The 22,240-nt window shown below is 52.2% G+C and overlaps 1 protein-coding gene across 2 annotated transcripts in view; it reads left to right on the top strand.

Moving 5' to 3' along the window:
* RASGRF1 (Ras protein specific guanine nucleotide releasing factor 1) overlaps window positions 1-22,240 on the top strand; it is a 118,120-nt gene that overhangs the window by 73,978 nt on the left and 21,902 nt on the right. The window contains exons 11-23 of one of the 2 annotated variants that reach the window (XM_004387483.1): window positions 66-129; window positions 2,234-2,370; window positions 4,751-4,833; window positions 6,376-6,694; window positions 9,403-9,407; window positions 10,076-10,449; window positions 12,886-13,011; window positions 14,319-14,489; window positions 15,394-15,500; window positions 16,005-16,117; window positions 16,544-16,604; window positions 19,735-19,838; window positions 20,237-20,321. In XM_004387483.1, coding sequence (XP_004387540.1) covers window positions 66-129; window positions 2,234-2,370; window positions 4,751-4,833; window positions 6,376-6,694; window positions 9,403-9,407; window positions 10,076-10,449; window positions 12,886-13,011; window positions 14,319-14,489; window positions 15,394-15,500; window positions 16,005-16,117; window positions 16,544-16,604; window positions 19,735-19,838; window positions 20,237-20,321 — 1,749 coding nt within the window. The remainder of the gene's footprint in view (window positions 1-65; window positions 130-2,233; window positions 2,371-4,750; window positions 4,834-6,375; window positions 6,695-9,402; window positions 9,408-10,075; window positions 10,450-12,885; window positions 13,012-14,318; window positions 14,490-15,393; window positions 15,501-16,004; window positions 16,118-16,543; window positions 16,605-19,734; window positions 19,839-20,236; window positions 20,322-22,240) is intronic. The other variant, XM_004387484.2, reaches the window with a different exon arrangement.

The following is a 22,240-nucleotide window of genomic DNA, read 5'->3' as shown; positions in this document are numbered from 1 at the left end:
ATTTGGGGTCCCTAAATATCACATGTACTCCCTTGACTCAAGGTGGCCCTGATGCTCTTTTTCAGAATGGAGTCATATCCCTCATTGACTGCACTTTATTGGAGGACCCAGAAAGCACAGAGGAGGAAGGTAAGTGTGAAAGTTTCACGTGTGTGCACACTCACACAACCCGAAAGGTGGGACCCAGGTATTGTTTTCTTGTTGGAAGGAAGGAAGGATGCTGCACTATGGTGGCCCCTTTCCTGGACACCAAGAGCCTGGGGTCTGGGTCTTTAGAGAAAGAGCTCCCTGGCCTAGCAGGTGATGGCTTTGATTGGCCTTCTTGGTTCCTTTCAAGCTCCTCGGGCCCCTGTACCAGTTGGCGTCATTAGGGTAGGGGGACATGGCATCTCAGAGAGCACTCCTCATTCCCACACTCAATGACTCAGTGGGCAGAGTCGGAGTCTGGCCCTGCGCTGGGTCAAGTGGTGGACACCTTCATGGGAAAGGATGGGATGTGCTGAGGATACATGGGCCACTGACAGAGGACATGCAGGGCTGGGGCCCTGAGAGAGGGGATGGACCCTGGGGTGGGGGGGTCAAGACTTCAGAGAGAAGGTAGTGCCTGAGCATGGCCTCAACAAATCACAGGGGCTTAGAAGGGGAGGTGGGGGAGGTCTGAGCCTGGTGCTTGGGGTTTTTCTCCCCAGGCATCAGGGTTAGGGTCATTATTCTAGGTTAGGGGGTGGGATCACTACCATCTTTTGATTGGGTCTAAGTCTTTTCTGTCTCCCTTATTCAGTGACTTCCCTGAGAGAGTGCCCTCGGGGTGCTGTGCGCTGTGTCAGGGGCCAGTATACCAGCAGGACTCATGTCTGTGCCCTTCCCCAAATGGGGGGCTCCTCAGGAAGAGGGTGTATCTGATCCACTCAGCATCCCAGTCTCAACATGGCTGGGTTTAGGGTTTGCTGGGGGTGAGGGCTGATCTACACACACACTTGACAACCCCACCCCAACACACACACACGGGCATTCACTGTTGAGCCACTGAGGGCCAAGCCAAGTGACTCCCCAAAAGGAAGATAAATGCATGCAGTGATTTACCCGGAGCATGCTTACCGGTGCACCCTGATTTCATCTTGACCACAGTTGGCCCCTGAGAAAGCCTAGACTCAAGTGGAATTGTCAGGCCCCAAAGCTCTTTTTCATCCTGGGCTCTGAGGTGGGGGCATGGCCCTGGGACTGTGAAGAGAACCCAGCCCAGTACAAGCTTCTCAGAGCCTCCCCAGCTGGAAACAACCCCCCACACAGACACCCACCCCTCAGGGAAGGCAACGCCAACTGTACTCCTCTGTGCCCAGCCAAGAATCCTAAAGGAAGGGACGAGGATCTCAGAGATACCAAGTCCCACCCCTGGCTGTATAGGAGAACATCTGAAGCCCAGAGAGGGGAGGGCACTGCCCCAAGGACACACAGCCAGCATGCAGCAGAGCAGACCAGAGCAGCTAGGAGGTGGCCTGCGCACCACCCCCACCCCCTGCCCACAAGGCTGCTGCTCTTCAGGAGCCTGCTGGGCACAGCTTGTCTCGGGTCCCTAGCAGACCTTCCACAGCATTCTATCCCATTCTGTGTACCCCCAATCAATACAGGTGCATTGGAAGGAATCCCCAAGCTTCAATCTTAGTCTTTCCAAATAAATAGGATTTAACAGTTCAAGGAACACTTTAGGTTAATAGCAGTCATAAAAATACCTAGAATTTACTTGCCCTTGGGAGAGCTCCAAACTGAGTTAAACATCCGGCCCAGTCCATGAAAGTTTAAGATCTCGAAGTTCTTAGCCTGGCCCCAGTACCGCCTTGGGGTAGCAGGAGGGTTCTAGGCTTTGAGGCGGAGTTCTAGTCCTGGTTTAGCCGCTGCCCTACTGGGGGCCTAGGGGTCCTCTCTCAGAACCTCAGTTCCCCGCTGGTGAAATGAGAGCAGAAGGCAGATTCCAGATTATTTGGGGCTTCTCCTCTGTCCGGATCCCTGTGCGGTTTAAACTTCTCTGTACTCCAGGTCTTAGTTTTTCTATCTTTGAAGTGGGGATTATCTACCATGGGGGGGTGGGGAAAGGTTCTGAAAATAGCAAGTGGCCTGGTACCTCCCAATGCAGAGCTTCCACCAGTAGGTAGGGCAGGGTATCCTTCAAATATTTTTAAACTCGAAAAAGGGCCCCCAAACTCATTTTGCTAATTTCATATTTTGCAACTGGAAGCCAAAGGATCTGGCCAAGACATAGACCACTTGGATTTTAAGATCGGGGTGGAGCCAAAGGACTCCCCACCCTTCACGGTCATCCTCGTGGCCTCATCCAGACAGGAGAAGGCGGCATGGACCAGTGACATCAGCCAGGTGAGCAGCGTCACCTGTTCCTGAAAGCAAGTGGTCCCTTCCTGGCTAACCTGGTTGGGAACATGGGAGACAACTGCATTGTGCTAATAGAAAAGATAACAGTGTCCTCCAGCTACATACCCCTGAGACTGAGCTCAGCTACCCTCCCATTCACAGAGTCCCAGGGCCATTCTCAAAGTGCATCTGAATCACCCAGGAAGGTGATTTTAAAAATCTAGATTCCTGGGCTTCCCCTGAGACCTGATGGATACAAATCTCTGGTTTGAGGCCCGGGAATCTGCATTCTCAGTACCTGCCCCAGGTCGTTGGTGTGCACGAAAAGTTTGAGAACCACTATCCAAGGATGTTAGAGTCAGAGGCTGTAGAGGGAGAGGAGTGCCCGCAATGCAGTGCACCTTCTCCAGTAAGGCAGGGCAGGTTCCTGAGACCAAGCCCAGGGTCAATGGTGCAGAAGGAAGATTTAGCCGCTGCCTTTGCCTGCTGCAGAGAGAAGGACCTGGGGGGACCGTTAGGGTCAGCCACCCTATTTGAAGAATTAACAGAAAGGGCAGCCCTCCCTAGCACCTAAAGAGCCAGCCTACCTGTGGTCCCCCCACCGCAGGGTAGGATGAGTGAGTTCGCTCAGCAGATGACAGGAGAGGGAAAGCTAGACTGGCGTTGTCCCCCGTACCATTCAGGCAGTTTGGAGAGGTTTGTGCCACAGAGAAAATGTCCCTGGGTGGTGCAAATGGTTCACGCTTGACTGCTAACCTAAAGGTTGGCAGTTCAAACCCACCCAGCGTGCTATGGAAGAAAGGCCTGATGATCTGTTTCCGTAAAGATTATAGCCAAGAAAACCATATGGAGCCGTTCTACTCTGTAAAACGTGGGTTTGGTTTTTGGTTTTGGTGTCATACAGAAGGGCCAAGTCTTCGTTGTACTTCAGGAAGGCCTGCCTGCTCCCCACCACCCTTCTGGCCTGCCTTCCCATCTCAGTCCCAGAAGAGTCAGGCAGGGCGGGGCCACATGCAGCACGTGTCTGCTCTTTCTGAGTCTTAGTACATGTCTTCAGAAGCCCAACAGACCTTGGAGAAAGCTGGGCCCCCGTATCTGCACACTGGGTCCATTCGAAGTCCACGTGAGCTGCAGCCAGCCAGAGGCTCCAGGGCTACTGCCTGGAGGGCACCCCTAGGCCCAGGCCTCCTGATGCCATGGTGTGGGTCTTCCAGCCTCTCCCCCTGGGGAGTGGCAGTGACCACTTTCCCCAGGCCCTCTGCTGCCTCCACAAAACGCTGACCCACCCCCCACCCAAGCCCCTTTCATTCCGGAGTTGCTGATAGAACCAGAGCTTGAGAGTCTAAGTGTTGTGGGTTGGAAAACTTGGACTGGGAAATGCAACGGGCAGAAAACCTTGTTCTGCAAGGCACCTTCAGGAACCTTCTTTGGGGACCTGGCCTTGACCAGGAGGCAGGCCTAGGAGCATCTACCACCCACTATGCCAGCCTCTCAGATGTCACTTCCTAGTATCTTTGACCCCACGTCCTTAACAGCAGAAGGCCCTGCCATGTACCACGGAGACCCCCCACCTCCCTACTCCCCCCAAGCCTCTCCATCCCCACCCATAAGAAACCCTCTCATAGCAGAAGTGTGCAAGCTCGGGGCAGGGGGCGATGGAGGCGGGGCGGTGGGGGGAGACAGTCTCCCCCCACCTCCACCACCACCAAGGGTATAGCTTTTATTTTGGTTTGGGTGGGTACTTTTTATTCAAAACAAACCTTGGACTTGGAATTTTTCGAGGGATGAATAAAATGTACCATCATCTGTTCCCCTCCGGCAGCAGCGTGGCCTCCCCCAGGGTGCCCCCACACGTGTGGGTTTTTAATATGTGAAACTCTCTGTGGAATCAGGCAGAGCGTTGGCATCCCGGTGGGCAGAGGACAGAGCATACAGGGCAGCACTCGTGTGCAGGAAGGACAGAGGCCCTGCTAGGCCGGCCTCCCAGGAGAGAGGGCACGATTTGGGGCCTCATTACTCACTGTGGCTCTGACCCTGTCCTTCACTGGACCTCCTCCAAGGTCAGCAACAGAGTGGTCAATGGCAGACACATCCATTCTGCAAAAAACCCTATGAGGTAGGAGTCATTATGCCCATTTTGCAGATAGGGAAACTAAGGCTCAAGGAGGTCAAGTAAATCCCCTAAAGTCACCCAGCTGGAACTTGACTTTCGGCCAAAGCTGTGCATTGACCCTGCCGTTGCCTGGACCATGCACTTGGCAGGGCTTGAGGTCGCTGTGTCCGGCTGGGGCTTGGGAACCGCTCATTCCGCAGAGCTTCTGGGAGGGTGTGGGTCCTGGAATGGAGACCTAGGCTCTGACACCGGAGGTCCACTCTCTGTTTCCAGTGTGTGGACAACATCCGGTGCAATGGGCTCATGATGAACGCCTTTGAAGAAAATTCCAAGGTCACTGTGCCGCAGATGATCAAGTGAGTGCCTGTAATCAGTCTTGACCAGGCCACACGCTGACAGCCAGGACACTAGGGCAGGCCGCTGCTGGGTTCGGAAAGATGCTAGTTTCATCTTTGGGGGTTGGTTTGTTTATTTGTTAGCTCATTTGCTTGTTTGTTTGTTTTGAATTGTTAGTGTCTGTTTGGACGATTGCTTTGGCTTAGTTTTATTGTTTGAGCATGTGAATTCTTGCATTAGGCTGCTTAGAATATAGCATTATAAATGAAATTTTATGCACTTTTTTTTAAGTAACTATTTTTCTTTTCCTAATTGCAAAATGAATACACAGAACACTTCAAAATCACAGAAGAGTAAAAAATGCAGGCTCCAGGGCCACTGCACTTGTTTGAGTACCCCAACCCCAGAGGTTCAGGAGAAGGCACCCTGCTGAACACCGCCCTCCCAGCCCACTGTAACCCAGCCTCCCTCACCCAGCACAGGCCCGATTCTCCTTCTAGGATCTGCCGTCCTAGCCCCCTCGCCCTCGCCCTCCTCCTGCCCCCACCCTGGTCACCACTGCCGGCTGGCCTCCATTGGAACCTGAGTTCTGAGCCTGCTGACACCCACCTGATGCCCACTAGGTCCCGGCCCACAGCCTCTTTGCTACTTCAAGTGCATGCTCTGGGGGACTGGAGACACAGTATCACTATGTAATTCCAGAATATTTTCATCACCCCAAAAAGAAACCCCATATCTATGAGCAGTCAGTCCCTATGACCTCCTCCCCCCATCTCCTGACAACCGCTCATCTACTTCCTGTGTCTATAAATTTGCCTGTTCTGGACGTGTCATATAAATGAAGTCATACTATGTGTGGCCGTCTGTGGCTGGTTTCCGTTACCATGTTTTCCAGGTTCACGCATATCACGGCATGTATCAGCACTCCATTCTTTTTTATTACCAAGTAATATTGCGTTCTGTGGATATACCACATTTTGCTTATCTATTCTTCAGTTGATGGACATTTAGGTTATTTCCACTTTTTGGCTATTGTGAATAATGCTACTATGAACATTTGAACATTTGGGTGAACAGATTTCCCTTTTATCTTGTGAGCTAGCAATATGTTAAAAAAAAAAGTTTGTCATATTTTATCCAAGGAGCCTGGTGGCGCAGTGGTTAAGCACTTGGCTGCTAACTGAAAGGTCAGCGGTTCGAACTCACCAGCTGCTCCGCAGGAGAAAAGACCTGGTGGTCTGCTTCCATAAAGATTTCAGCCTTGGAAACCCTTAGGGCAGTTCTACTCTGTCCTGTAGGATCACTATGAGTTGGAATTGACTCGACAGCACACAACAACATGTTTTATCCAGTATTTCTAGGAGTTTTACGGTGTCAGATTTTTAGGACATTGGTGGGAAACAGAAGTTGCGGCCCTTTCTTCATTGCCATCTTGCTAAGCTTTCCTTGCTCCCTTAAGAAGAGAACTAGCCCTTCAGCAAACCAACTTTGCTATTGTGCGTGCGGGGAGACAGTGCTGGGTGGCCACGGCCCCAGCGCTCGGGGAACTTGCCGCCTGTCAGGGAGACAGCTGTGGGCTCAGACGACTTCAGACCCCACTCACCTCTTCGTCCTTCCTCCCTCATCAGGTCTGACGCCTCCTTATATTGTGATGACGTTGACATTCGCTTCAGCAAGACCATGAACTCCTGCAAAGTGCTGCAGATCCGGTACGCCAGCGTGGAGCGGCTGCTCGAGAGGCTAACGGACCTGCGCTTCCTGAGCATTGACTTCCTCAACACCTTCCTGCACTCCTACCGTGTCTTCACCACAGCCATCGTGGTCCTGGACAAGCTCATCACCATCTACAAGAAGCCCATCAGCGCCATCCCTGCCAGGTGGGCTGGCCTCACGCCCGGAGCCCACAGTGTCCTCCTCTTCCTGCATCCACAGAGCTTCCAGGCCTCGGAGGGAAACTCAGCTTTGCATCAGGGGGTGGCCTGGGAGGCCCCTGGAGGAGAAGCTGAACGTGAGCTGGGGTGACATGGACCCCCCCACACACACACACAACCAGGAGCCAAGCCAGCCCTCTGCAAAGAGGCCAGGGTGGGCTGACCTGCCCAATGCTACTGCTTTCTCCACCCTCACCCCGCCCTACCCGTGGGTTTGGGGGAGAACACTTTGTTTTCTCCTCCCTGCTCTCCCTTCAGTCCCCACACTGAAGCATAGAGCCCTCCCTGTCTCCAAAGGACAGTGCTTCCCCACTGTCTTATTGCCTAGTGCTGCTGTAACACAAATACCCCAAGTGGGTTGCTTTAAAGAACAGTAATTTATTTTCTCACAGGTCTGGAGGCTACAAAGTCTGAATTCAGGGCACCAGCTCTAGAGGAAGGCTGCCTGTCTGCTCTGGGGGAAGATCCTTGTCTCCTACATTCCTCGGTTCCTTAGCAGTCTTCATGTGGCATCTGTCTTCCCTTGTCTCTGTCTCTGCTGTTCCTTATAACTCAGAAGTGATTAGGTGTAGGACCCACCCTACACTGATATGGCCTAATTAACAGAATAAAGAATCCCCTATTTCCAAATGGGATTAAACCCACAAGTATAGGGGTTAGGATTCCAGCACAAATTTTGGGGGGACACAATTCAATCCATAACACTCATCTTTCTCATTTAAAAAAGAAAGAGAACCTTGTCCTGGCTGTGCTTAAACCACATCCCTGCTCTGCCAAGAAGGGAGGAAGTCCTTTTTGGTGTACTTGGGGTGGTGCAACAAAGGGAGGGTGGGTGGCCACCTTAGTCTTGGCTTCCTGGCCATCTTTCCTACCTACATCATCACTATTCAACCCACCCCTGCCATTAGGCCAGCTGGGGCCCAGAAGGGCAAAGAGACTTGCCCCAGGGCACCTAGCAAGTTTGTGGGTAAGAGAGGTCCTGAACCCAAGGCCTGATCTCATTGAGCCCACACTGCAGCCCTCTTGCCTTCCTCGCTTTCCTGCTCCAACCAGTGTTCAACTGCCCACCCCCAGCCCTGCCCAACCCTCAAGGGGCCTGTGAACCCAAGTTCCCTGCAGTGTGAGAATTCCAGGGACACGCACAGCACCGGTGAGTCAGTGCAGAGCCTGGATAAGGCTGAGGTCAGCCCAAAGGATGCAGCCTCAGATCTTCCAAGGAATAGGACTTTGCTGTCTGGTAATACCCAGTCCAACTCCTGAGTGCCCAGAATCCTGATTTAACAAAGAATGCGCTTCCCCATCTTATCCAGTGGGGCCTGGCCCCAGGTTAGGCCCTGGGGGAGTCTGTCTCAAATCAAGCAAGACCCTGCCTGTGGCCTGGTTTGAGATGCATAAGGAAGACAGTTATTAATCATCATTTAACAGAGGGTGAAAGTGAGGCACAGAGCAATGGAGGACTTGCCCAAGGCGACCCAGCAGGTCAGGTTCAGGGATGTGGCTGAGGCCAGATAGACCCTGTCAGTAATTGGGCAGGCCACGTGTGCTTTCCTTTCCTCACAGACCAGCTGCCTGGATCAAGGTTGTGGACGGCCCCAACTCTCTTCCGGTTGCCCTTGAGTTGACTCTGACTCATGGCAACCTCATGGGTGTCACAGAGTAGAACTATGATCCGTAGGGTTTTCAATGGCTGATTTTTCAGGAGTAGGCCTTTCTTCCAAGGCACCTCTAGGTGGACTCAAACCTCCAACCTTTTGGTTAGCCGCCGAGAGTGTTAACCATTTGCACTACCCAGGAACTCCATCCCAACTCTTAGAGCCCCAGAGCCCTCCTCTGAATGCTCCTCCAAGGCAAGACACGAGGCCGGAGCCTCAGCTCTAGGGCTGTCTGGAGCAAAGCTCCTGAATCACACCGACTCCCCAGTGCCACCAGGAGGCCAAGGCTGGGCTCAGATTGAGCCCTGGACATGGGAAGGGGCCAGGAAGCCTGAGGCATGAGGGCTGTAATCATCCCTTCCCAGAATACCCTCCCCATCTGCTCCCCTCTCCCTCACTCTGCCCCCACTGGTGCTCACTGTCTACCAGCAGCTCAGGCCAGGCCTCCTATAATTTTTACAGAAGGAGGCCTGGTGGTGCAGTGGTTAAAGTGTTCGGCTGCTAACCAGAAGGTCAGAGGTTCGAACCCACCAGACGCTCTGCAGGAGAAAGATGTGGCAGTCTCCTTCCGTAAAGATTCCAAACCAAACCAGACACACAGCTGTCGAGTCAATTCCGACTCATAGCGACCCTATAGGACAGAGTAGAACTGCCCCATAGGGTTTCCAAGGCTGTAAATCTAAGGAAGCAGACTGCCACATCTTTCTCCCAAAGAATGGCTGGTGGGTTCAAACTGCCAACCTTTCGGTTAGCAACCAAGCGCTTAACCACTGAGCCACCAGGGCTCCTTCCTATCTGTGAAATGGGGTAATAATACCTACCTTCTGAGGCAATGGAGTCCTGGTGGCACAGTGGTTGAGAGCTACAGCTGCTAACCGAAAGGTCAGCAGTTCAAATCCGCCAATCGCCACTTGGAAAACTCTATGGGACAGTTCTTCTGTGTCCTGTAAGGTCGCTATGAGTTGGAATTGACTCAACAGCAACAGGTTAGTGAGGATTAAAAGAGATAAGGTATGTCCCCTGGGTGACACAGAGCCAGCATGTTCAATGCATGTGAGCTATTTAATTATTAAATACGGATCACCTGTTTCCAGCCTGGCCCTGAGCTGTGGGCCCTGTTGTGAGGATGGCACGGACATGAGCAGAGTGCAGGAGGCCCCACTTTCAGTCCTCCTCCCCTACTGTGCACTTAAGTGGAAAGGACATTGTGTTTAGAGTCCGGAGATATGACTAACATGGGTCTGTCTCTGAGCCTCGGTTTCCTCATCTGTAAATCATCCCTCAGGACCTCTGTAAGGATGAGGTCAGAGCGTGGTGGTGAGACCAGGCCCTTGTGTGGGATGGAGGGAGGTTTCACAGAAGCCTGGAGGTCACGGGGGACCCTGAGCACCTCAGGTCAGATGCTGCTGCTGACCAGATGGGAGGCAGAGGAGGGAGCATCAGATGCACCCACCTCTACCTCAAAAGCCCCATGTCCCTAAGCCAAACCATCAAGAGCAGGCCACTTGTGTTTATGGACAAGTGGCCGTAAGTCATTTAATCCCATGGACACTTTGGCCTACTCAAAAGGTCAGCACGGGCTTCAGGGATGGTGAGAACGAGGGAGCCATTGCTGCCACCCCCAGGCCAGGTGTCATCAGGCCTCCCCTGACCATTTATTTCCATCCCTTGCCCCCCAGGTCTCTGGAGCTCTTGTTTGCCAGCGGCCAGAACAACAAGCTTCTGTATGGTGACCCCCCCAAGTCCCCACGTGCCACCCGCAAGTTCTCCTCACCACCACCCCTGTCCATCACCAAGACGTCATCTCCAAGCCGCCGCCGAAAGCTCTCCCTGAACATCCCCATCATCACGGGCGGCAAGGCCCTGGACCTGGCCGCACTCAGCTGCAACTCCAATGGCTATACCAGCATGTACTCAGCCATGTCGCCCTTCAGCAAGGCCACACTGGACACCAGCAAGCTCTACGTGTCCAGCAGCTTCGCCAGCAAGATTCCAGATGAGGGCGATATGACCATTGAAAAGAACGAAGACCCCTCAGCTCTCAACAAGCAAAGTGAGTGGCTGAGTGGGCTGAGCTGAGCCTTGGCTCACAGGCCCGCTGAGGCTCAGCCAGCCCAGCTAGGCCTTGGGGCTGCTCCTTGAGCTCCCGTGGGGCAGGAAGAGAAAGGCTTTGAGGTCCCAGCCAGATCACAGAGGCAGTGCAGAGTCTGGGCAGTGCAGAGAGGTGGTCAGGGAGCCGTGTGTGGGAGCCCAGGCTACCCGGGTGAGGCAGGCAGGAAGGTGCAGGGCAGCTCCACACTTTAGATGAGTGTCGGCTTCTGCTGCCCTAACTACAGCTTTGTCCTGCATCCCTGTACTCACCCATCTATGCAGTGGACATGTCCTAGCCAGCCACTCTGGGTCAGCCTCCGGTCAGGGCCCTGGAGAAAGAAACAGATAATCAGACCTCGTTCCTGCCCTCCAGGATTCCTGCCCTCCAGGATTCACAGTCTGATGAGGAGCCAGATCAGACACTAAAACATGGACACCTGAGACGTGTTGTGACAGAGGGGTGCTTAAGGGGCCCAAAGGGTGGAGTGAGGACACCATCAGGGCAGTCAGAGAAGGCTTCCTGGAGGATGCATTGGATCTAGACTTTCCCCAGGGGGAAGGGAGAACATTCTAGACAAAGGGAACAGACCGTGCAAGACTGAGGAGCAAGGAAGAACATTGCATGTTCAGGGAACAGCTTGAAGCTCAGCATTCCTGGGACGTTGGGTATGGGGGGAGTGACTGGAGATGACGCTGGAGCAGAGCCTCTCCTGACCGTTCTAGAAGGGCATTTGTTTGGGTGGGTGGTCCAGTTCTATCTTAGATCAAGTCAGGGTACCACCAACATCTGTTTTGGTTAGCACAAGCACGCCCACACATAAACACACACACAACCCTGGGCTGGTCAGAAGGCCCAGGCTTTGAGGAGACCTTTGAAAAAGACTTTGAAGATGATCAGGATTCCTCTCCTCTGGGATGAGAAGAGAGAAGGCAGAGGGCACTCCCAGCCGGGGGCACAGCTGGGGAAGGGCAAAGCCCCCAAGAGGCTCCATCACCAAGTGACATTTACCATGGCACAGACAGTACATAGATGACATGCGCAGCTGAAAGTCAGTAACCAAGGGAACAGCCCACCAGAGAGCCCCAAATGCCATCCTGTTGATGCAGAGTACAGTGGGGGGTGGGTGGAGGGACAGAACCCATCTGACATAAACCTAGAGTGATTCCCCTTCGGTGGGTCCAAGGCTGTCCGTTATAAAACGTAATGCACGACAGTCCTGAGAAATCTGGTACTGTGAACCCCGTCTAATTGTGTGTGTGTGTGTGTGTGTGTGTGTACACATGGACTTTTTAGAGAAGACTCGCAGCTTTTGGGGTTCTTTAAAGAGTCAAGTGTAACTCCGCTTATTTTATAGTCGGGGAAACTGAGGCCCAGAGAGGTTAAGAGTTTTTAACCAAGATCTTGCTGTGCCAGAGCTGGACTTTGAATCTAATTCATCAGCTTTTCCCCAAGTGTGTAGACCGTGAGTCTCCCAACATTGTTATTGTCGTTATTAGCTGCCGTGGAGTCGGCTCCAACTCATGGCAACCTTATTACAACAGAACGAAACGCGCCCCGCCCGGTGCCATCTTCATGATCGTTGCTGTGTTACAGCCCGTTGTTGTGGCTGCTGTGTCAGTCCATCTCACTGGAGGTTTCCCTTGTTTTCACTGATAATTTATTGCCCGAACCAGGATGATTTTAAGAATGACAGGGGCCACAGAACAATAGCTATAAAGCAGGAATGTGCTGGGCAAACAGAGACAGATGGTCACCCTGACAAAGATACTTCACCGGGGGGAAAAAAAAAAGGAGCTTACTACTCAAAGTGTGGTCTATGAACCAACTACGTGGGCATCACCTGGGAGCATCACCTGGGAGGTTGCTAGAAATGCAGAGTCTCAGGTCCCTTGAAGAGAATCTGCATCCTAACAAGCTCCCCAGGAGGGCACATTAAGGTTTGAGAAGTGCTGGTAGAGGAAAGAAGGAGCCCTGGTGGCACAGTGGTTAAATGCTTGGCTGCTAACTGGAAGGTCAGCAGTTTGAATTTACCAGTCACTCTGTTGGAGAAAGATGTGGTAGTCTGCTTCTATAAAAACATTACAGCCTTGGAAGCCCTATGGGGTAGTTCTACTCTGTTCTATATGGTCGCTCTGAGTTGGAATCAACTGGAAGACAATGAGTTTGTTTGTTTACTTGTTCATTTGTTTTTTGTAGAGCAAAAGCCCGTCTTGGTGATTTACAAAGCACATTAACATGTGAAAGGTTCTGATAAGTCCTGCAACAAATAAAGCTGTTATACTTTGTTCAGTGGGCATGTCCCTACCTTACTCTGGTTGCTTCAGTGAATTATTGACATAAATTTCAAGATCAATGAGTAGTTGAGAAAAGTAAAAGTATTTCCTTCTTTTCTCCCAGGCTCAGAAGTCTCCGTGAGGGAAGAGTCCGATACTGATCAAAACCAGAGTGATGATGGTGATCCTGAGACATCACCAGCTAAATCTCCACCGACACCAAAGTCAGTCAAAAGCAAAAATTCTTCAGGTATAATTCACCAACCTGAAACTAGACAGATTCCTAGAGGATGTGTAAATCAAGGTTGGGAGCGGGCAGCAGGTCAAGTACAGGCAAGGCGAGTGGGCGTCATCCCTTGGCTTCATGAGTGAGTCCTAAGGGCAACTGTTCCATAACCCCAGGGGAGCCTGTGGGTGCCACAGCGTTGGCCGGGTAGGGCCCCACTTTTCAACTCACCCTGGTCATCGCCCATCTTCAGACAAGACTGCACCTAACCCACCTGAAATATGTGGGCAGGGAGACCCAACATCTCATTCGTAGAAGATCCAGATTCCTAAGGAGATTCTTAAGCTCCGGCTCCATCCAGACTCTGTGCTGTGTCCTTTAATTATCCTGACAACCTTATGGAGTGACCACTTGATCCCATTTTTCAAATAAAGAAAAAGGCTAGAGAGGTTGTGACGTTGCCCAGCCAACATCGCAGACTCATGGTTCTGAAGGGCCCTTAGAAGCCATCTTGGTCTCCAGTTCCCATAAAGCACCTCACCACACGCAGGAGGCTGGACAGTAGCCAAGGTGGAGAGAGTACACGAGCCTCGCCTCCCAGGGTGGCTTCACCTGCCCGGCAGCTGCCTTCTCAGAGCCCCTGGCCCCAAGGCCAAGGCCAAGGCGTATGGGCAGTCTGAATCCCAAACTCCCAATCTATCCAGGCCTTTACAAGAAACCCGATAGGAAACAGGTCACCTAGCTTTAGAGAGAAACTACAGCCGTGCCATAGCTTCTTAGCCACACGAAAGCAGCTCCCGTGGAGATTCAAATTTTAGAAATAAATTTTGGGTTTTAAAAATAAACCGTTAAAAAAAATTTGTTTAAAAATAGTTTTAAAACTCAAAGAATAAACCGTTTGCTCCTCACAGCATCAGTAATGCTACTTTGTCCTAACTGAGTATGGATTGCTTTGCAGAGGCTTACAAGATGAAGTGAAAGGTGGCTGGAATAAGATTCAACTACTCTTATCACTATAAAATAATTATTATTATTAATAGTAGTAATATTCTATGGCATCTATATAACTTATCACCCCACTACAAAGTACTTTGATCTATGTTATCTTCTTTAATCTTTATGACAACTTTTTGAAATAGATATTAATATCCCCATTATCCAGAGGAGATTACTGAGGCTCAGAACACACAGTTAGTGATGGGGCAGGCATTAGAATTTCACCCCAGGTGAACGGACTCCGAATGCAGTGCTCTCTCCATCAAACCATGCTGATGAGCCCGTCATATGCTGGCACCAGGAAAGGCTAAGGGTTGGCTCCCTTCTCTACACAGAGTTCCCACTCTTTTCCTATAATAACGGAGTCGTCATGACTTCCTGTCGAGAACTGGACAGTAACCGCAGTGCCCTATCTGCGGCTTCTGCCTTTGCCATAGCAACGGCGGGAGCCAACGAGGGCACCCCAAACAAGGAGAAGTATCGGAGGATGTCCTTAGCGAGTGCAGGTATGTTGGGGGGTGGTCTGCATCCCCACGGCCCTCCCCCGGGCAGCCCCCCTCTGTGAGGCCTGTGCCAGGGAGGCTCCCCACTGACAGGGATTCGTCCCCCTGCAGGTGTGGAACTCAACGCTTAGAGAGCTAATTACTCTCACTAACTGGAGGCCAAGCTTCCTGTGTCATTATTGTGACTTTTAGCAGCCCTTTCCCACTTACTGAGGCCCTGGGTCACGCCTCCATCTCCCTGCCACCCATGTCTAGGGCATGACCTGCTTCTGTACCCCTGCCCTGCGCCCACATCATCAGCTGCCATCGCCAACCAAATAAAATCCAGACTACTCAGCCTGGCATGCCAGGGGAAGGGGCCTTATCTCCGGACGCCAACCCCCTACACTCTGCCCAGACCTACGCTAGCCTCCAGCCACTTTAAACTAATTGCCGTGCCTCACCCCTCAGCCTTTGCCAGTGCTGCCCCATCTGCCTGGAGGCCCTTCCCACCCATCCCCCTTTTCTGTTTAGCAAACTCCTACTCTTGCTTCAAAGCCCATTACACTTGGGAACCTGTATCCCCCTAGGAAGGACTAGTCCTTCCCACCGCCCACTTGAGAGACTGTTCTCTGGAGAGGGCCATGTGACCCTATCTGGGGATGCTGCCTCAATCTTCCAGCAGCTTTGAGTGCATGAAGAGGCCTGGTGGAGACGGGCTGTTTATGGACTGCATCCACTGAGAAGTCATATTGGTCAGCACCTGGGCCTGCTGTTAGATATTTTATGCCCTCCTGCCCACAGCTCTCCCCGAGCAGCCATGGGGAGCAGTCCAGCTTCACCCAATCTGGAATTTGAATGCAGACAAGAGCCAAGCTCTGTTTCTCGCCCTCATGTCCTCTCTCCCCTCTGCCATGCATGCTGCCAGGGTTTCCCCCGGACCAGAGGAACGGAGACAAGGAGTTTGTGATCCGCAGAGCGGCCACTAACCGCGTCCTGAACGTGCTCCGCCACTGGGTCTCCAAGCACTCACAGGTGGGTGGGACCCTCCCTGGGTGGGGGTGCTGAGGACTAATGGGCGCTGGCCCAGGAACCAGGTGCCTTCTGAGAGCAGAATGAGACTGATGGTCACCAGTGGGGTGGCAAGAGGGAGGGAGCCTGAGTGTGCTGCCATGATACTCTTCGAAGGGTGTGAGCAGATCCCCTGGGAGGGGCCAAGGACATTCAAGGGGACAAGGGGTGGGGGGGCATCTCTCTACCTCCGTCTGCAGCAAGGTACAGGGTAGGTGTGTACCTCCCAGGGCCCTGGCTGAGCGGTGCAGCCAGCTGAGGGCTGGTCCTTGGTCTTATCCTGGTGCCTTTTGCTAAGAGCCCCTGGGCTGCACTTGTGCCCTGCCATGCAACCAGCAAAAAGGAAAATGGGGCAGGGCAGCCTCGTGGGCAGAGATAGAAACTGCAGCCTCCTCCCTGGCCTGGCTGGGACCACTGTCGGGCAGCTTGAGAACAGTAGCCAGAGCCACCCGTCACATCTTCCCACAGGACTTTGAGACCAATGACGAGCTCAAATGCAAGGTGATCAGCTTCCTGGAGGAGGTCATGCACGACCCGGAGCTCCTGACCCAGGAACGGAAGGCTGCGGCCAATATCATCAGGTAAGTGAGGCTCCCGGCTGCCAGGGCCAGGAGAGCCTGCTGGGACAAGGCTACAAGGATGGACCGACAGAGCCCTGTCCTCAAGGGCTCCCTGCCCAGATCTAACAGGGACCAGGCACATACAAAGTTGGTCCAACAGGGTAAGTCCAGGGCGCTGAGATGGCAGGAGGCCCAGGGGCTGAGGGAGCCCCAGGCAGAGACCTCACCCAGCCAGGAGGGTCAGTGAGCTGAGTTCTGAAGGGTGGACTGTCAGGAAGAAGTCTATGAAGAAGAAAGAAGCAAAGGGAATAGCATGAGCAAAGATAGAGAGGCAAGTGAGCTTCGGGTGCATGGGGCAGGCATGCACAGTGTTCAGTCTGGACAGGGCAGGGGGCTGCTGGACAGGTAGGGTATAAGTACAGACTCACTGTGCCTTCTCGTCCCCAGGACTCTGACCCAGGAGGACCCAGGCGACAACCAGATCACGCTGGAGGAGATCACGCAGATGGTAACCCAGGCCGGCCTTCACGTACTAGCCAAGGCTGTCCTTCCCCAGCCCTGCCCTCACCCACCCTGACTCCCCGGGTCCCCACCCCTTTGCCCCCTTCTGCTGTTGCTTAGCTCTCACGCTGTCCTTGGAAGGCGGGGATGAGAAGTGGGAACTGTGATTGGTGGAGTGCCCCTGTGGCACTATGCTGGACTCCTTAAGACTTGAGCTGTTCTTCCCAACAAGGCTGCAAGCTTCTACCCTTGTCTCCATCTTACAGCTGAGTCAACTGGGGCATGCATGGGGAGGTTAATGACTCACCCAAGGTCATGGGAAGCGGCAGAGCTGGCATTCTGGCTCAGGGCCAGCTGACTCCAAAGCATCAATTCATTCCATCTCCCACACCGCCTCCTCACAAGGAGTCAGGGTGCAGAGCACCACCCACCCAGAAATGATGGATGCCGGTGAGAGAGCTATGCTCACCACAAGGCTGTGAGCTCCCGGGTACACTGCAGACCCAGTAGGGAACGATGAGCTTGCATACTGCAAGTGCCTAGCTAGGGCTATTTTTCTCCCAGATGGCTGATGTGCACCCCAGAATGCCACCATGAGCCACCCCAGAGCCCTTGGCCCTGCCATCATGGTGGCCAACAATGCTCAAGACAGACTCACTTTGACCTCCCCAGAGGTCGAGATTGCGCCCACTTCCCCAACTAAATGACTCTCAGTCTGTTAAAAGTAGTCAGTGACTCTCTTGAGTTCTTGGCCCACTGATCCCCTGCCCTCTCACTGACCCCTCTAGTCTTCTGGAGCCAGCTCTTCCTGCCCTGGGGTGTGAGTGAGGCCGCTCGCCAATTCTGGAGCAACAAGCTCCCCTGCCCGCCTCCTGCCCGCGCTCCAGCCTAGACTTGTCCCCCGAGAGCAGCACCAGGTGCCCCAGGGAGCCCACACCTGCCCCTCAGGCTGGGAAGTTGATTATGTAGGACCAGGACTTCCAGACTGCTGGTGTCTCCCCACCCCGGAGGCCACTGCTGGAATAAACCCTGACAGAGAAGAGCCCTACTCCTGGCCCTGCCCTGAGGGGAGCACGCGATGCTCTGGCCGATTTCCCAATGAGGCCTGGCAGGTTGTCGACTCTTTCAGAGCATGAGAGCCTCTTGTTCCGTCTTGAACAGCCTGGACCTTTTCCAGAACAAAGCCTGCTGAGCTGCCCTGGCCCCGACATGACCCAGAGTCCACACAGCGCCTGTGGGGGGCAGATCCAGTGTGTGGAGGCCCCTGATGGCCTCAGCAGAGAGTAGAAAGGCCTCTTGTTGGAGGAAGTTGTGAGTTCCGGACTCTGCTTCCAGATCACCCTGTTTCGTAGACCACACCAAAAAGGAAGCAGAAGGAGCCACCTCCTCCTCCTTCCTTTGCTTGCCTCTCCTGGCCAGGAGGCTAATGCAGGCCTTTCTCAAAGAGGTGCTCTGGGCCACTGGGCCGTGCCCCACCCCACCCCCAGTCCTCTTCCCAGGCCAGGCTTGGACTGGTCCTTGCCCCTGACCGTTCAGCCATCCTGGGCCCAGCCCCAAGGCACTAGTGCAGGACTCAGGAGAGAATATGGCTGAGCTGCCACCTGCTGCATTCACCTGCTTCAGAGGCTGGGGCTCCTCACTGTGCGCACACACGGGTGCCCCCTCCCCAGGGTCCAGATAGCCCTGCTGCTCTTGTCTCTGAGTCCCCTCGGTCCTTCTGAGAACTCACTGTTCCCCAGAGCATATGTCCTCCACACCCAAACAAGCTGTTCCCCAGATCAGTGTCCACACACCCATGCTTCCGCCTGCTTCTGGCCATCTGTACACGCTGTTCCCTGCTCGGGGTGACTCTGTCAGGAGATTTTACTAACACACACAGCTGAAGTGGGAGCTCCTTGCTCTGTTCTCCTACAGTCTCTGTCCCTTCTCTGCTCACATGACAGGGAACCCCTTCTCCTGGAGCTCCCTGAAGCCAAGGACCTTGTTCTCTGGTCTTCATATCTCCGATGTCTAGCACAGGGCTAGACAATGAATGTTGGCTGAGGAAATGGAAGGGAGGAAGGGAGACAATCTAGGAAGGATGGCTTGTCCCCTTAATGTGGTCTAGATCCCCCCTCCTTGGTGATCAGTGGAGATGGGCTCTCCGGGGCTCAGCCTAGCTGCTGGGACTTCTGGGCCAGTGAAACCACAGGGGAGTCATAAGAAGGCAGAAGTCGTGAGGGGCAGTAGCAGTCTCTGTGCCCATAGTGTCCAGTGGGCTGATTCCTCCCCTCCTGTATGGCCTACGTGGCCCTTGAGACAGGAGGGGGGTCCTTGTTCCTGACTCACCCTCAGTGGACACAGGCTCCCCTCCAAGACCAACTATGGTTGTCCTTTTCCCCTCTTTTCTCCAGCTCCCTCCAGCCCCCACTCTCCTGGGTCCATCAGAAGTCCCATGAGGCCTTTGGGCCCCAAAAACACCTCTGATCTAATCTCTGCTGCGGGCACTGCTGTATTTCCTGAGGATTTCCCCTGGGCAAGGGGCCCAGCTGGTGGAATCCCTTAAAGGTGGTGTCTGTGGGTGAGCCTGGGGCCAGGGACATGGTAACCCTGGGACGAAGACCAGAAAGCTGCCTCTGGGCACAGGACTGGGACACTGTGAGCTAATCACACCTGTGAGTCCACACCTGCTGATAGACTTTAAAAGGAAAGTTAATCCGTCCAGTCATGGACCCAGACAGAACCTGATAGGAATGTAAAACCATAGCTAGGCATCAGGTGACCTGGGCCTATCTCAGTCAGCCCTTTTACAGTTGAGTGGCTTGGGCAAGTCATTAACCTCTGTAAGGCTGGATTTTCTCAGTCATACACCAGGGGTAATGAAAGCTCATTTGTAGGGCACATGAGGACTAAACGGGGCGATCCTGATAAAGCGCCCCCCACCCACACACACTCACATACACACGGCTCAACAAACGGCGGCTCCTGTCTCCCTTCATCCCATTTCCTTCATCTCCCCCATCCTGGTCCACCAGGAGGGCCTCCTAGTCACTCCCAACCACCCACCCACCGGAGACCAGTCTGAGATTCCCACAGAGAAGTGGCCAGAAGTCAGCGGCTGTCCCTATGGACCTAACTCAAGACCCTGTTCTTCTCAGGCTGAAGGTGTGAAGGCTGAGCCCTTTGAAAACCACTCGGCCCTGGAGATCGCAGAGCAGCTGACCTTGCTGGACCACCTTGTCTTCAAGAAGATTCCCTATGAGTAAGTGGGTGCAGATGCCAGGCCCCTCCCCCCACCCCTTCCTCAAGGCACCATCTTTGGACGTTCATGGTATATTCAATATTCTTCACCAACACTATAATTCAAAGGCATTTATTGTTCTTTGGTCTTCCTTATTCATTGTCCAACTTTTACATGCGTATGAGGCGATTGAAAACACTATGGCTTGGATCAGGCGCAGCTTAGTCCTTAAAATGATGTCACTTTAAGGAGCTGGGACGTGGTTGAGTTAAACTTTAACCCAGGGTCCCTTCACTCCCTACAAGGCTCTGCAGGAATCACTTCCCCAGAAATGATAACCTCAGTCTGTAAAACAAATAATCAGCAAGGCAAACCTAACCTCATCATCCAACCTACTGTTTCCCCCTTACTTCCCACAGAGAGTTCTTCGGACAAGGCTGGATGAAACTGGAAAAGAACGAAAGGACCCCTTATATCATGAAAACTACTAAGCATTTCAATGATGTGAGTATAGGGCAAGCAGCGCCTTCCTCTCCCGTGTTTTCTTTGACAGGACCCTCTGGAGGCTGGGTAGAGAGCAGGCTACATGCCTGCCTGGAACCAGGCCACCTGGGTCCTCTCCAGCCCCACTTCCCGTGTGGCCTTGGGCCAGTCGTAACTTGGGCAACTTCCTCAGATTTGCCTAGACTCTGACCCCTGGAACCACAGGGACCACTTCTGGCCACGTGACAGCCCTGTGGGGATTTTCTGTCCTCTGAGTTTAATCATCAACACAAGTAAAGAGCCTTTAATGGCCGGAGGTGGGGGAACATGATTCCACTTGTCCCCGATGCCCTGGCCAGGGACACATCAATCAACTACATCGAGGATTGCTGCCCCACTCCCCACCTCCAGCAAACACACTGCATCCTGGGACGGGCCTCAGGGATATTGCAGCTCAGGGGAAGAGCCCTGTGGGGCTTCCCAGCCCTCAGCACCCAGCAGTTCCTCCATGAGCTCAGCAGCAGAATGGAGACCTATGTGTGGAGACTAAGTGGTGGGTACAGGGCAAGCCCCCAGGCAATACATCTGAAGAGTGAATCTGACCATACTGTACACACAATTTGAACACCACAAGTTACACACAACTTGAATCAGGCAGCAAAAAACTGTCCGTCTCCCTTCCCCGTCCCATTGTGTGCCCAGGACTCAACTAAATAAAAGATAAGAATCTGAAGTAAACATGTATGGACTTTTTACCCTGTGCAAGGCACTATGCTAAGGGTCTCAAAAGCACCGTCTCATTTAATCCTTTTAGTCTCATTTTATGATGAAGAAATAGAGGCTCAGAAGGTTAAACTCCATCCCCAAGGTTACACAGCAACAGGAGAGCCCACTTTGGAACCCATACAGTTGGCCTCTGAGGCTATCCTTGTAACTGCTTGGCATTTGACTGCCTCTGTTAATGTCCGTCAGTTTTTTCCAGGCGGTGATTATCATGGCGGTCTGAAACTGTGTTTCTTAATCTCTCCCTGGCACAATTTTATTTCCTCTTTTTGCAATCCTTTTACCTTTGATTTCTTTGTCTTATTGAATGGCACTGGCTAGTATCTTCAGTTCCAGGGCCAGATCTAGGGTGAAGCAAGCACAAAATTTAAGGAGCCACTCATTGTCAGGTGCCTGTCCCAACCCTCTCCAGTACAGTGTTGAGTGGAAATGGTGATAGTGAGTCTTGTTCTTGATTTCAAAGGGCTTGCTTGTAATATTTATGCAATACAGATAATGTTTGTTTCTTTATCAAATTAAGGAAATTATTTTCTATTCCTTGTTTGCTAGTGGGTTTTATGAGTACTGAATTTTATAAATTTTTTTTCTGTATCTGTTGCGATGGTCATATGGTTTTTCTCCTTTAGTCTATTGATATGGTGAATGACAGAGATTTTTTTTTCTAATGTTCAACTATCCTTGCATTCCAGGGACAGATCCTTTATGGTCATGATGTGTTAAACAAATGGGTGTGTAACGTTCCTTTCTTAAATTATCCTTATCTAGTTTTGGTATCAAAGTTATACTGGCCTCATGGAATAAATTGACAGATATTTCTTTTTATTCTCTGAAAGTTTGTATAAGATTTGACTGACTGTTCCTTGAAAAATTAATTATGTTAAGCTAGTTGAGTTTAGTATTTTCTCTACAGAAAAAAAATTTAACTATTACCTCTATTTAATTAAGACTTAAAATATATGTATTATTTTGTGTGTTATCATTCCTTCTTGAATCTCAAACCATTCTTAAATAGTTTTTCAATCCATTCTTCTTGATGTATATCCTTTATAAATTCTTTATGAAGTCACTGGGTGGTAAAGCCCTACAGTTTTTATTCATCTGTAAGTTTCCTTTTTCATCCTATTTTTTTACTTCAATTAGTCTTTTTTTTTTTTTTT

Source organism: Trichechus manatus, unplaced genomic scaffold (assembly GCF_000243295.1).
Source record: "Trichechus manatus latirostris isolate Lorelei unplaced genomic scaffold, TriManLat1.0 scaffold00186, whole genome shotgun sequence".
In the NCBI taxonomy this organism is placed as follows: Eukaryota; Metazoa; Chordata; class Mammalia; order Sirenia; family Trichechidae; genus Trichechus; species Trichechus manatus.
This window is presented reverse-complemented; position numbering and strand designations above follow the sequence as displayed.